The 15059-nt window shown below is 44.4% G+C and overlaps 1 protein-coding gene across 4 annotated transcripts in view; it reads right to left on the bottom strand.

The window, feature by feature from the left end:
* Positions 1-1893: 1893 nt before the first annotated feature.
* The window catches only part of SPATA6 (spermatogenesis associated 6), a 196188-nt gene continuing 183022 nt past the window's right edge, over positions 1894-15059 (bottom strand). For 2 of the 4 annotated variants that reach the window (XM_069232705.1, XM_069232702.1), the window contains one exon: positions 1964-2390. In XM_069232705.1, coding sequence (XP_069088806.1) covers positions 2210-2390 — 181 coding nt within the window. In that variant the 3' untranslated portion in view covers positions 1964-2209. Of the gene's footprint in view, positions 2391-15059 lie in introns of all 4 variants that reach the window. The other 2 variants (XM_069232703.1, XM_069232704.1) reach the window with 2 other exon arrangements.

The raw sequence follows: 15059 nt of genomic DNA, 5'->3' as shown, positions 1-15059 counted from the left end.
GCACGGGCGGTGTGCGTCGAAAGTAACCCTGCACGGCTGTGTGCGTCGAAAACAACTCGGAACGGCGGTGCGTGTTGAAAAAGCCAGCCACACGACGATCCGAAAGTCCCGCGGCGCAGGGTGCGATCGCTCAGCCTCCGTCAGCGATGCTGCGCGTCGTTTCTCCTGCACCGGGCGTCGGTTTTTCGGTCGCGTTTCCTGCGGCGTCGTTTCTCAGCTGCGGAACCGGCGTCGCGTCGTTTTCTCAGCCGCAATCGGATTCGCGTCGATCTTTTCTCCGCACGGCGCTCGGTGCGTGTATTTTTGTCCTTAGGCTGCCAGCCTCTCCTTTCAGGGTCCCAGGAACTGGAAGGGCACCACAGAGCAGAGTAGGGGTCTCTCCAGAGACTCCAGGTGCTGGCAGGAAGAAGTCTTTGCTATCCCTGAGACTTCAACAACAGGAGGCAAGCTCTACATCAAGCCCTTGGAGATTTCTTCTTCAAGATGGAAGGCACACAAAGTCCAGTCTTTGCCCTCTTACTCTGGCAGACGCAGCACTGCAGGAAAGCTCCACAAAGCACAGTCACAGGCAGGGCAGCACTTGTTCCTCAGCTATCAGCTCTTCTCCAGGCAGAGGTTCCTCTTGGTTCCAGAAGTGTTTCTAAAGTTTGTAAGTTTGGGTGCCCTTCTTATACCCATTTTAGTCTTTGAAGTCACCTTTCTTCAAAGGGGACTCACACCTTCTTGTGAAATCCTGCCTTGCCCAGGCAAGGCCTCAGACACACACCAGGGGGCTGGAGACAGCATTGTCAGAGGCAGGCACAGTCCTTTCAGATGAGAGTGACCACTCCACCCCTCCCTCCTAGCAGAGATGGCTAATCAGGAAATGCAGATCACACCCCAGCTCCCTTTGTGTCACTGTCTGGTGTGAGGTGAAAAACAACCCAACTGTCAAACTGACCCAGACAGGGAATCCACAAACCAGGCAGAGTCACAGAATGGTTTAAGCAAGAAAATGCTCACTTTCTAAAAGTGGCATTCCCAAACGCACAATCTTAAAATCAACTTTACTAAAAGATGTATTTTTAAATTGTGAGTTCAGGGATCCCAAACTCCACATGTCCATCTACTCTCTAGGGGAATCTACACTTTAATCATATTTAAAGGTAGCCCCCATATTATCCTATGAGAGAGAGACAGACCTTGCAACAGTGAAAACGAAATTGGCAGTATTTCACTGTCAGGACATATAAACCACATTACTATATGTCCTACCTTATCCATACACTGCACCCTGCCCTTGGGGCTACCTAGGGCCTACCTTAGGGGTGCCTTACATGTAAGGAAAGGGAAGGTTTAGGCCTGGCAAGTGGGTACACTTGCCAAGTCGAATTTACAGTGTAAAAATACACATACAGACACTGCAGGGGCAGGTCTGAGACATGATTACAGAGCTACTTATGTGGGTGGCACAACCAGTGCTGCAGGCCCACTAGTAGCATTTGATTTACAGGCCCTGGCACCTCTAGTGCACATTACTAGGGACTTACTAGTAATTCAAATATGCCAATCATGGATGAACCACTTACATACAATTTAAACAGGAGAGCATATGCACTTTAGCACTGGTTAGCAGTGGTAAAGTGCTCAGAGTTGAAAAGCCAACAGCAACATGTCAGAAAAAAATAGGAGGCAGGAGGCGAAAAAGACTGGGGATGACCCTGCATAAGCAAAAGTCCAACACATACCAAATAACATTGGCAACTTCAACGTCCTTCCTTCATGACGATAACCATGCCTTAATTTTCTCTAAAATGACACTATTCGGGGAACATCACCGGCTTGCATTTCTGTGGTTTAGAATTCAAGCTTTATTACTCTTTCAAACACTGCTACAAAAGTTAGCACAAACACTATGATACCGAACTTTATTAGTAAATACCATGTGCACCCTTTCAACATATTACAACTCAAGAAACCGGTATATGACAAAAAACAACTTTTTAATTATAATGTATACTTTATATCGGGGGTATATGATTTGGCAAAAGTAGAACTTGAACATAATCAGAAGAAGCAAGCTGTGAAAAGCTGGTACCAAAATAATACTGCACTTATAGTATAATTACTAGTGAAATGATTGAAAATATAAAAAGTATTAATATTTAAGCCGTAAAAAAAATATCTAAAAAACTCAACTAAAAGCAGTGCATTATATCTGCTGCTTAAACTAAGTATGAAAGGATTTTCTTCGTATATTTGCATCTGAGGCATTTCGATACATGTTTCTGTAGATTTTCTCTAGACTGTCTTCAAAAATAGCCCGATGGCTTTTTCCTTTGTATTCAGCAGCACGGTTGGACCAGTACTCGCCACTGTCTAGATGAACAGAGGTGCTCTGATGAAACGATCTATGAAAACGACAGCAAGATATTTGTATTAATAGTCTAGAAGAAATGAAATGTAAACTTTTGACAACTGCATTTTAATCAGTAAAGGCATATAATTTTAAGCTCGTATTAATCATAATAAACTTGCTGACTCTAATTATATATATCCCTCTATGACAAATTGCTTTAATAGTTGACTGGGATCTGAATTCTGGCCAAGCGGCAACCACAGTTGTTGTCAGGGTAAGGCACAAGCAAGAACCCAAATGAACCTGTGCTCAGCCCCCTGGTAGCTTGACACAGAGCAGTCAGGTTTAACATGAAGGCAATGTGTAAAGTATTTGTGCAACGCTTCAAACAGTAACACAGTGAAAACGCCAAAGAAACAGAACTGAATTAAATACATTTTAAAAAAGACCAAAACAACAAAAATCCAATTAGAAGAACTTGAGTTATGAATTATTAAATAATAAACCATAGAACAGCGCTTAAAAGCAAAAAGAGTCAACCACTGATATCTTGCTGCAACGGACCGGGACAAAGTCAAAAGTTCAAGGCAACCGTGATGGAGTGCAGGATGGCTACATGGACCCAGTTAGGCCTACTGAACAAAACACCTTAACTCCTGGTTGCGGAGCATTGCATGGATCTGAGTCAAGGATGTGTTGCGCAGGTGAGCCGATGAATATAATCGGGACTGCCGTCAATGTGAGGTTTGAGGACCTACTTTGGGAAAGCATTATGCAGCGGCAGTTCTGAAAGAGATGCATTGTACCCAGGATGCTGCAGCGATGTGGGTCTTCTGCGAAAGGTCCAATCCATGCAGCAGCAAGGATGCGTCGTTCTGTCAAGGAGATGCGTTGATTCTGCTCAGGGATGCACCCCCTAGCAGAGAGCATGCATTGGTTCCACTGGTAAGCACCTTAGGCTCACTTCCAAGGGTCCAGGACTGGGGTGGCACCACTTGGTAGGGTAGACTCACAGATGGCAGAGTCCAGGTGAAGGGACAGAGTAGTTGGAATTCTTTTGTGTCCCTGAGTCTTCAGGATGAGGAGGCCTGCAAAGTAGGCCTTGGAGTCACTGGAGAGATGCAGGACCTGACCTTCTCGCTTCCGGGCAAGAGGGCAGAAGGCAACAAGTCAGCACAGCAAAGCAGCAGTCCAGCAGGGTGGCAGTCCTTCAACAGCACAGAGTCCTTTCTGGCAGAGTATCCACAATTCCAGAAGTGTACTGAAGTGGTGGTGTCTGAGCGTCTCCTTTTATACAAAGTTGTGCCTTTGAAGTGGTGAGAAGCTTCTAGAGGCATGTCTTTGAAATGCACAGATGCCCTGCCTTTCCCGACTCCAGATTAACTACAGGAGGTTCAGCCCTCTGTGTGGAGACAGGATACAGCCTTTTCAGGTGTAAGTGAGGCTGAGTCCAGCTCTTCCCTTCCATCCTGCCAGTAATGGCCCATTAAGTCACCTCTAAGCTCCCACTGCATGTGGCTGTCCAGGAAGAATACACAAAGCCCAGCTATCAACTACACCTAGTCATGTGACTAGAGACAGGCTGCAGGCACAAAAAGGCTAAGACAAGAAAATTAGAACTTTCTAAAAGTGGCATTTTTGTAATTGCAACTTAAAATACAACTTTACCATAAGTTAGGATTTTAAATTGTGATTCCAGAGACACCAAACTTGAAGGGGTTATCTCTTCCCATTTGGAAATTACGCTTATAAGGTGTAATAAAGCAATCCCAAAGGTAACCTAAGGGAGAGATAGGCCTTGCTGTGGTGAAAATGAATTTAAGAGTTTTTCACCACCAGGACATGTGAAACTAAAAGGTACATGTCCCACATTTTAGATACATTGCACCCAGCCCTCTGGGCTGTCCAGGGCCTACCCTGGGGGTGACATATGCATTATAAAGGAAGGCTTAGCCCTGGCAAAAGGTTTATTTTGCCCGGCTGATTTGGCAGTTGAATTTGAACTCGCAAGCTTTGCAATGGCAGACCTTGGACATGTTTAAAGGGGCGTTTAGTGGGGTGGCAGAACAAGTTCTGCAGGCCCACTAGTAGCATTTAATTCACATGCCCTGGGCACATATAGTACCACTTTACTAGTGACTTGTACGCAAAGTAAATACGACAATTGGGTATAAGCCAATTCTACCATGTATTAAGGAGAGAACACAAGCACTTTAGCACTGGTTAGCAGTGGTAAAGTGCACATAGTCCTAAGACCAAAAACACAAATTCAACAAAGATAGGACGAATGAAGGCGAAACGTTTGGAAGTGAACCTGAAGAAAGGGCCATTTCCAACACCTTCTTTCAATCCCATGGAATCAAATCCCCCTTCACAACTTGGTTTATTTGGTAGCAAAAAAAACTGTCTACAGATGTTCATCCTCTGAGTAATTCTTCTGCCCCTTTGAATGATGTCCCAGCTCAGGAAAAGTGAATAAGAAAAAATTTAAAAGAAAACATCCTGGGCAGACTTAACACCACATAAGAGAGGTAGGCATGAGTACTACAGTGTTCTTCCTTCTGATCCTGCAGGAGTTATATTTTATTTGAAAGTAATTTACACATTGTATCGTCCCTGGGGACCAGGCTCCCAGTTCAGTGCTGTTCTCATAGCAAGGTTCGTGCTCTACAAATATGAACACATACATACAATTTATTTTTATAAAGAAATATCAAACGTGTCCATACATAATATGTAGTATTTAAAACAAATGCTATAAAGCAACCAATTAAATGGTCACATTCATTTTGAATTTAACTTAGGCAAACCACACATAGGAACTGGCGAGTGGTGGAACATTTTTTTTTTTACTTGCTAAGAGCTAGTAATATGCCTTACAGTAGAAAGTTACAGCACTATCTTAGAAACTGTGCATAACACATGACAACAAAGGCATTCCAAGCCATGTATGATGCGTACCGGAGGAATACAAAATACCACATTAACTTAAACTAAACCACACCAAGGAGGTGACAAATGAAAAACCAGACCATGATCTAATGCAAACATTTTGAAGGATTAGCATTACAGGGGAATGGATGCCGGACATAGTGAGGAGGGACATTTTGTTACAACTGAGATTAAGAGAAGTGATGGGAAACATAATTTGATGAGGCAAACATCATTTCATACATTCAAAGACAATTAGACTTTGGCAGGTAAGTATCTATTGATACTCACTGAGGGGGTTCTGATTTTAACAATGCCACTGTTCCCAAAAGCTGCAATGACCGCCCCTTTGACAAGAGGCAAACGGGGTCACAAAGAATGAACAGAGCGCTTCCATGCACTCCTGATGCCTATGCTGAAAGACATTGTTAAGATCTATATCAGTTAAAGCATTCATTGCCCAGGGCAAGGAATGGGAAGGTGAGAGTCACCATATCTGCTAAGTTACTTACTATCTCCCTGAGACTTAAGACCATGATTGGCACGCCTGTCTGCAGAGAAAGCGAATATGAAGATCACTATTTCTTGATTTGCATGTCCCTAATAATCCAAAGAAAGAAATCCTAGCTTACACATCCTACTCTGAATCCATGCTGTTCAATGGCTTTGAGGAACTTTTTCTGATCAATGCTGGTCACACTGTTTGAAGTGAAGGCATATTTACAGACCATTTCCCATGGACACTCTGTAAGGCTGTAATACTTTTTTTTTATCTTCGACTCTCTAGTCCATTTATTTTGAATCTTAGAGGTTAACATATTTACATTTTAAAGGCTAATGGCCAACTCTCCATAATATATCTGTTGGAAATGGCCCTTCTACAGGGTTATCCCCAGACTTTTTGCCTTCCTCCTTCTCTTTTTCTGACCTCATTGTTGCTGGCTTTTAGACTCTGTGCACTTTTCCACTGCTAACCAGTGCTAAAGTGCATATGCTCTCTCCGTTTAAACATGGTAACTTTGGATCATACCCAATTGGACTATTTAATCTACTTATAAGTCCATAGTAATGTGCACTATATGTGCCAAGGGCATGTAGATTAAATGCTACTAGTGGACCTGCAGCACTGGTTGTGTCATCCACTTAAGTAGCCCCTTCACCTTGTCTCAGGCCTGCCATTGCAAGGCCTGTGTGTGCAGTTTCACTGCCACTTCGACTTGGCATTTAAAAGTACTTGCCAAGCCTAAAACTCCCCTTTTTCTACATATAAGTCACCCTTAATGTGTGCCCTAGGTAACCCCCTAGAGCAGGGTGCTGTGTGGGTAAAAGGCAGGACATGTACCTGTGTAGTTTATATGTCCTGGTAGTGTAAAACTCCTAAATTCGTTTTTACACTACTGTGAGGCCTGCTCCCTTTATAGGCTAACACTGGGGCTGCCCTCATACATTGTTGAAAGTGGCAGCTGCTGATCTGAAAGGAGCAGGAAGGTCATATTTAGTATGCCCAGAATGGTAATACAAAATCCTGCTGACTGGTGAAGTTGGATTTAATATTACTATTCTAGAAATGCCACTTTTAGAAAGTGAGCATTTCTTTGCGATTAAATCTTTCTGTGCCTTACAATCCACGTCTGGCTTGGTTTAGTTGACAGCTCCTTGTGCATTCACTCAGACACACCCCAAACACAGGGTACTCAGCATCACTTGCATACATCTGCATTTTGAATGGGTCTTCCTGGGCTGGGAGGGTGTAGGGCCTGCTCTCACACAAAGGACTGCCACACCCCTACTGGGACCCTGGCAGACAGGATTGAACTGAAAGGGGACCTGGTGCACTTCTTAGCCACTCTTTGAAGTCTTCCCCACTTCAAAGGCACATTTGGTTATAAAACAGGGCCTCTGCCCTACCACCTCAGACACTTGCTGGAGAAGATACCTGAACCAGAACCTGCATCCTGCCAAGAAGAACTGCCTGTCTGCTCAAAGGACTCAACTGACTGCTTTCTACAAAGGACTGCTGCCTTGCTGTTGGCCTGCTGAACTCTTGTCTGGCTGTAAAAGTGCTCTCCAAGGGCTTGGATAGAGCTAGCCTCCTGTTCCCTGAAGTCTCAGGACCAAAAAGACTTATCTTTTTCAACTGGACTCCTTGTGCGCCGAAAATTTCGACGCACAGCTTGCTCCGTGGTGAGAAATTCACTGCATGTCGATCCAGAAAGACGCCGCTTGACTCGACGCCTGCAGTGCGACCGGAACTTCGACGCACGGCCTCGCATGGACAACACCGCCCGACTTCCAGAAAGCAAATCGACGCGACGCCTGCTGTGAGAAAGAAAATTCCACGCACAGCTCCCCGGAACGACGCGCAGCCAGATGACAAGCCGAGGAATCCACCCACAGACCCTGGGACATCTGGTAATCCCGCGATCCACAGAGGGAGACGGTCCGATTGCCGGAAAACGACGCATGTCTTCCCGAGTGAAAAATAACGCCGCAAGTCCGTGTGTGAAGGGGCAAAACCGACGCACACGCCATTTTTCCTCCCGTAGAATGACGCACGTCTCCCCGTGTGAAAAATAACAACGCAAGTCCGTGTGTGATGGGGCGTAACCGACGCACACACCATTTTTCCACGCATCTCCTCTTCTGTGGCCCTCTGCGGAGATTTTCCACTCCAAACCAGGTACTTTGTGCTTGAAAGAGACTTTGTTTACTTTTTAAAGACTTAAGACACTTCACATCACTTTTCAGTGATATCTTTACAAATTCATATTGCTTCTTTGATCGTTTTGACCTGCAAATACCCAGATAAATATGATATATTTTTCTAAACACTGTGAGGTGTATTTTTGTGGTGCTATATTGTGTTATTGTATGATTAATTGCACAAATGCTTTACACATTGCCTTCTAAGTTAAGCCTGACTGCTCAGTGCCAAGCTACCAGGGGGTGGGCACAGGATAATTTGGATTATGTGTGACTTACCCTGACTAGAGTGAGGGTTCTTGCTTGGACAGAGGGTAACCTGACTGCCAACCAAAAACCCCATTTCTAACAATATCTAAAAGACAAATCAATTCAAGCTTTGTTGTATGGTTCCATTTTTGAAACTGTTATTTTTTTAACTCTATCTGGAAGTCTAAGCTGCTTTAGACATCCAACACTTCATACACTGCTTCAACATCATCCAGGTCTAGATGCCCAGTGCCAACCTAAAATGCAACCCAAACAAGTCAGGATTTATTTTACCAAGAGCATTAAATAAGATACAACACATACCTGGCTTAATAAAATGCACCCTAATAGATTTGAACCCAAACTTCACTAAATGCCATGCCACTTGGCTTTACAATGGACTTCAACCTGACCCACAAGGAACACCTTGTCAAACAATTTTAAAAAAACATTGTATCAGCTCTCGCTCCTAAAGAAAATCAAATGGTTTCTTCTAGAAAGTGACCTCAGAACCACTGTTCGTGGACTCATACTTTTAAATCTGGATGGTGGTAATGTCCTACTACACGGCATCCCAAACTCCACACTGGTCCCTTTTACTGACATCCTATAGACCACAGCATGTCTCATCCAGAGCCTGAAGAAATATGATCGCATTAGCCCTATCCTGAAAGAATGATACAAAGACACTTGAGCACTCTCTAGTTCATGAATACACCAATCCATTTCAGTTATTGCCTAATTCTTATTTTTATTGATCCCTATTGCTCTTTCCTAGCCAACACGTGTTTTGACTCTGTCAACTTAGTCAAGGTTATAAGGTACATAATAGAGATCAGTTATCATTTCAACTCCATGCAAAATATCATTACACTCCCACGCCACATCATCAAACAAATGAGGAACTCCAATCAAGTATCAGTAAATTCTTTACAGAATAGCAGTATGTCCTCCAAATGAGAGTATACATACATCCACATTGCAATGTGTATATATAAATCCTCAAATCCCCTCAGAAGCGAATAATTGTAACCACCTTGACAAGCATTTTGTGATATATTAACCCTACAATCAAGTGCAAGATCAAAAGAAAGATAAAAAATTCTAAGAAACCTAGTGCTGCAAAAACTAGTTGTCTAGTCAGACCACAATTATGGAGAAAAAGAGAGAATCCCTAATATCTCATCCACGGAGTTTCCAGTGATTGCAACTATTTGAAAATATTGCAGATATCTCAGATGTTTGTTCAATCCAGATAGCAGTGAGTGAAGAAAGGAGGGGGAAATATCCTGTTCTGGAATTGCACGGATTGTGAGCGAGTGGTCAAGGGTCTTCTGTGGAACTCCCTACCTAAGAGTAAATCGGTGGTCTCTTGTTCCCTTTGGAGTACCTATGTTTGTATGATAAAGAATCATATTTTTGACAACACTAGGGAAGTTTGCACTGGCATTAAACTAACCACCAAAATTAAGGAGCCATCCTGATTGAACTCCATTGGCTCCTCTTGCTGGCCCACACCATCTTAAGAAAAAAGTAGCATAATTTACAAAGCTATCGCAACCAGCACTGTTCAGAACCAGCTTCCGCTCCTATTACTCGCGGTCCTTATGCTTGCTTTTGACAGTTTAACGCCCTCCCCTACCTTTCGACTAGGTTTGCACCACATAACTACCATAAACATGCTGTGCAGGAAAAATGTATTCTTCTGTTTAGCGAATGAAACATGTATGTTTATGTCCTCACTTTAAAAGTTAATGATATAAGAAATAGTCAATTCTCGACATAATGACCAGAGGGTGAAACTTCCCGGGGTGTTTTTATTCTGTCCCTAAATAGCAGAGATATTGTTTGGGAAAAAGGAGAGCAGATTTCTGGCAACTTATAACAACGCTTGAGAGGCCCCAATTCGGTTTTTTCTAATGTATGAAATGGGACTGTATGAAATTCCTCCTTTTTGCCCTGGTCACCCCCAACCATTTTGGACAAATACTGGTGGTTACTGACTCTTGGCTGTGCCCTGGGTACTGCTTACCAGTCCCAGGGCCAATGCTCTGTGTAAAGTGGATATGCAAATTAGGCTAATTATAATTGGCAATTTTAACCTACCTATCAGTACCTAGTATATGATATAGTTAGCTTTTTGGGAAGGAAGCACGGTATCGTTTAGGGACCCCAGCATAGGGAGTGCACCTATAGGTGCACTGCTGAGGTGCTCAGTGTTATTCTAAAGGCAGGCATGCCTTACAGGCTGCTTTTAAATTAAAGTTACACGCAAATTCGATTTTGGAATTAAAAGTACTTCCAAAGTCTTAAACTACCTTATTTTTACATATAGGTCACCCCTAAGGTGTGCCCTATCTGCCCTAGGGTTGGGTGCTATGTAACTATAAGCAGGGACCTTATAAAAAGTTTTTTATAAGCCCATGTGAGGTAAAACAGCCAAATTCGTTTTCCCTCATTGTAGTGAATGCCCTTCATAGGCTAGAATGGGAAGAATGTATTTTAATTTATAAACGTCCCTTAAGAGTCAGATACATCAAGTCTGGTATCAAATTAATTGTTATAATAAATCCCACAACTTACAATTGTTGGATTTAATATAACTTGTTCAGGAAAACAGTTTTAAACTCTACCTAAAAAGTTGTCAACTTCAGCCCTGTAGTGCTTTGCTCTGATTGCCAGCCTCTGGCAGCCTGGCCAGGATGCCTTGATGAGGAGTGAAGTAGCCAGGGCTGAACACAAAGAGATGTGCCAGGGGGAGGAGAACTTCCCTCAGCAGATGGAGAAGCAGGAAGGTGGAGGGCTGCCAAACTGGTCTTCAAAGGCAGAAAAGGACATTTGGAGCAACCCAGCACCTCCCTCACATCCTGCAAACCCAGACAACTAGGTGCCCCCTTGATTAGATTAGGAAAGGGCAGGAGAGGGGTATGTTTAGGATTTTTAGCCACACCAGTAGGTGGGCTCAGCCAGATGTAACCTCCAAAAATCATTTTCAGCCATGATGGATTTTTGAGGAATGTTGCTCCTGGGGACTGATATTTGCCACACTTCCCAGGAGGTGGTCATCACAGGGGGAAGGACCCAGCACCTGACTGGAGAACCAGGACCCCCCCCCCCTGTTTTTCACCCAGGAGCAAGGATAAAACTGGCAGACCTGCACTCACACCTCAGATCCCTACAAGGAAGAACTACAGAAGGACTGTTATGCTGGACCCCTGGCCTGCACCTGGGTCCTGCACTCTGGAGGACTGCACCAGCTGCACACTTGGGCTTCACCACAAGAAGGACTTTGCCTGGCTTCAACTGGTTCAAGGAGGGTCTCCCTGTTTTCTACAGGTGAAAAACTGCTAAATGGAGACCCCTGCACGAACTCCTGAAGAAGCTGACAAGTTGACCACTGTCCAGTGGCCAAATTAGAGTTTGCGCCAGGTGAATCAATAATACAACGATTCCACAGGGTTAGTTTTTAACCCTTCAAACAGCGAATATTCAGTGATTTGATTTCTTATTTATTCTTTTTAGGGAACAACATTATACATCAGAGTATGCTTCAACAATATTCTATAACTGCAGCTATAGGTATCACTCTGGCAGAAAAATAACATCACATCATCTGCATGTATAGCCCATATGTATTCCTCTCTCTTACAGGGACCCTGTGTATCTGAGTCCAAGACACTAATTTCTGGAAAAGCGCTGTAGGGCCATGGGGAATAACAATAGGACAGTAATGTCTGGCATGTACCTTAAAGTAACTCAAACATTTTTTAACAGATTCATTTTAACATGAGCTTGGGGAGCACTTTCGAGGCCCAAGACTCTGTATGAATCTCTCACCAAATGTCAACCATTTTTAGACATCAGATCAGCCAAAATCTTTTGCTTGTAATAAAAAGAATTGTCAAAGCCAATAGGGCTCTATATGGGAGAGCTACTGGCTCTGTCAATCTGGTTAAGCCATGTTGTGGAGCAGCACGGCTGAAAGTAAGAAAAAAAGTAATTAACAAAATTATACAGTGCTGACTGCAAGTGATCCGTTTTCTCCATACGGGATCTATTCGGCCAACACAGAGAAAATATGTTTAATTATCTTCAGTCCAAGCTTAGGTTCGCTGTGTTGGCTCCGCATGAAGATGCCGCCAAAAAGGACATGCAGGGAAGGAAGAGCAGTGCCATTCGCATCTCTGAAGCATTTTGAAACCTGTTGGCACGACTTTTGAGTGTTTTTTTTCCTGGTGCAATAGAAAGGGGCAAACAACAAAGTACGGGGGTGGACAGGGCAATTCATAACAAGGGAGAAGTGGAGCAGGCCTGATAAGCAGCAATGCAGAAGGAGGGTTGGGCGTGGGGGCAGAGCAAGTAACAATGCTGTAAGGGGGGGATCCACGAAGGGGGTGCAAGTAAAAGGAAAGCGATGAGCAGTGAATGACACCTGGCAATGGAAGCTCATTGCTCAGCCCCACCCTATTAAAACGCATACATGATCCCTCGGTCCATCATCAACGCACACAACATCAACATCCTCTCCTACGCAGATGACACGCAACACACTCTCTCTCTCTCTCGGACAAGAACCCCAACACAAGAAATAAGTTAACCACCTATATGAACAAAGTTGTGAAGTTGATGAAAACCAACTGTTTCAAGATCAACACCAACATGACAGAAGTAGTGATCTTCAGGAAGAACACCTCAACATGGGACTATAACGGGAAACAGCCTTAACGTGGGCTGAGCCATGCGTGATGTCTCCCCACAAGCTAAACCACACTTGCCTGAACAACAATGTGTGTGGATATGGCATAGAGCTCGGTCTAGCTGTCAGGAGCAGGAAGAGGAAGCAACGGGAGAGGTAAGTGGGGCTGGGTTTGGGGGGTTGTTTTAGGGGTGGGGGCAGGTTTTAGGCTCAGGGCTGGGGGTGGAGTCGTCAGGTTAGTTTTTTTGACACGGGGAGGAGGAGCTCGGGTTACATTTTTTAGCAGGTAGCTGGTTTTTAAGGGGCTAGGTCAGGGTTTGGGGGCTAGTTTTTAAGGGTGGGGCGGTTTTAGAGCTAAGGGTGAGGTCGGTTTCGTTTTTTGATGGGGAAGTTGGTTACTTTTTTGGGCAGGAAATAGTTTTTTAGGGGCTAGGGCTGGGTTTTTTGGGGGGTAGTTAGTTTTAAAGGGTGTGAGGCGGTTTTACGGCTAAGGGTGGGGGAGGGACGTCGGGTTCCGTTTTTTTTTACGGGGGAGGTAGGGTTAGCTTTTTGGGCAGGAAGCAGGTTTTTAGGAGCTTTTTTTTGGGGGGTGGGGGTAGTTTTCAGGAGTGGGGACAGTTTTTGGGCTCAGGGGGAGGCTGGGATCAGGGTAGTTTTAAGCAGGGCTGGGGTGGGGTGGATTACAGGACTGGGGTATTGGGTGTTAGGGCGCAGGGCGGGGTGGGGGGGAGGAATTTACCACACACTCTCCTTTGCCAAACATGCTTTTACAACACAATTCGTAGTTAATGCATGCATGGTAAAGACGCGGTTGTCGTTCAGACTGAGTTGTTAAGGCATGCATGCTTCAGACATGTGTGGTTGTTTCATATAACCAACTCCAACTGGTGGCAGGACGAACTCTGACACAGACCCACCCCCAAAAGCCACAGCTGCAGCCTGAGAATGATCATTGACAACAAACTGGATATGACCACACAAGTCAATGCCATCACTGTATCCTGCCTCAATACCATGAAGATGCCAAAGAGGTCGTCAAATGGCTCCCAAACAACACTAGAAAAACTGCTACTCAAGCTCTATTCACCAGCAAGTTGGACTATGGGAATACCCTCTATGCTAGGGTCAGCAAGCAACTCACTGGAAGACTATAAACTGCAGCCAGATTTATTCTCAACCTCCCAGAGAGACCCCACATCATACCACACCTCAGGAGCTACAGTAGCTCATGATACACAAGCACACTCATTTCAAACTCTTCACACACACACACACACACACACTCAAAGAGCTTCACAACTCAGGCCACACCTACCGGAACAGTCACATCTCCTTCCACCTACCACCTAGACACCTCTGCTCCGAAGGACTCCTACATGCCACATATATACAAAACCAAATCAGGAAGGCAAGCATTCTCTTATATCGCTCCTAAAGTGTGGAACAAGCTCCCACTCCACATCAAAGCCTCCTCCTCTCTTCTCGAATTGTGCTGGAAGCTGAAGACCTGGCTTTTCAATTAACCAACCTACCAAAGACAGCACTAGGCACAAACCCACTCAGAGCCAGGTTATCTTCACAGGTGATTGTGTGGTTTACAAATACACATAGGCCATATTAGGGCCATGCCCCAGGGTAAAATGGAGACAACACTGGGAGCCAATACCAGACCTATTAGATTTATCAATCTTCACGTTTCACTGTGACCCAATCCCTGTGGCCAAACGCTGCCCTGGGCAAATTATTCAACAACAGAGGCACAACTGGAAAGGGGGAGCATTAGTTTCAATCCTTTCCTCTTCTTTGGGGGGAGTCAATAAGACCATGGCACACCCTCAACATCCTCCACTTCCCAGGAGGGGAAAAGGACTAGCTAGCCACAAGGGTGCAATGTCATCTGACATTTTGTCAGTTTATGGTCCATGCCTGGGGACATAATGCTGACCCAAAGGCAATTAGGCAAACACCTGTATAATAGTAAGAATGTGAAGGTCACCTCCTGGCACAGGGAACATGGAATCCACAATGTGCTTGCATTGAATCCATACAAAAACAAATCCTGCTGTGGGACTGCAGCACTATTCTGATTCCTGGGCAGGTATCTTTTAAGAAAGTCATTAGTAGGACTCCTGAAAAGACAAG

The sequence above is a fragment of the Pleurodeles waltl genome, chromosome 4_2 (assembly GCF_031143425.1).
Source record: "Pleurodeles waltl isolate 20211129_DDA chromosome 4_2, aPleWal1.hap1.20221129, whole genome shotgun sequence".
Classification (NCBI taxonomy): domain Eukaryota; kingdom Metazoa; phylum Chordata; class Amphibia; order Caudata; family Salamandridae; genus Pleurodeles; species Pleurodeles waltl.
The sequence above is the reverse complement of the archived record's forward strand: the minus strand, read 5'-3'. Positions and strand labels throughout refer to the sequence as shown.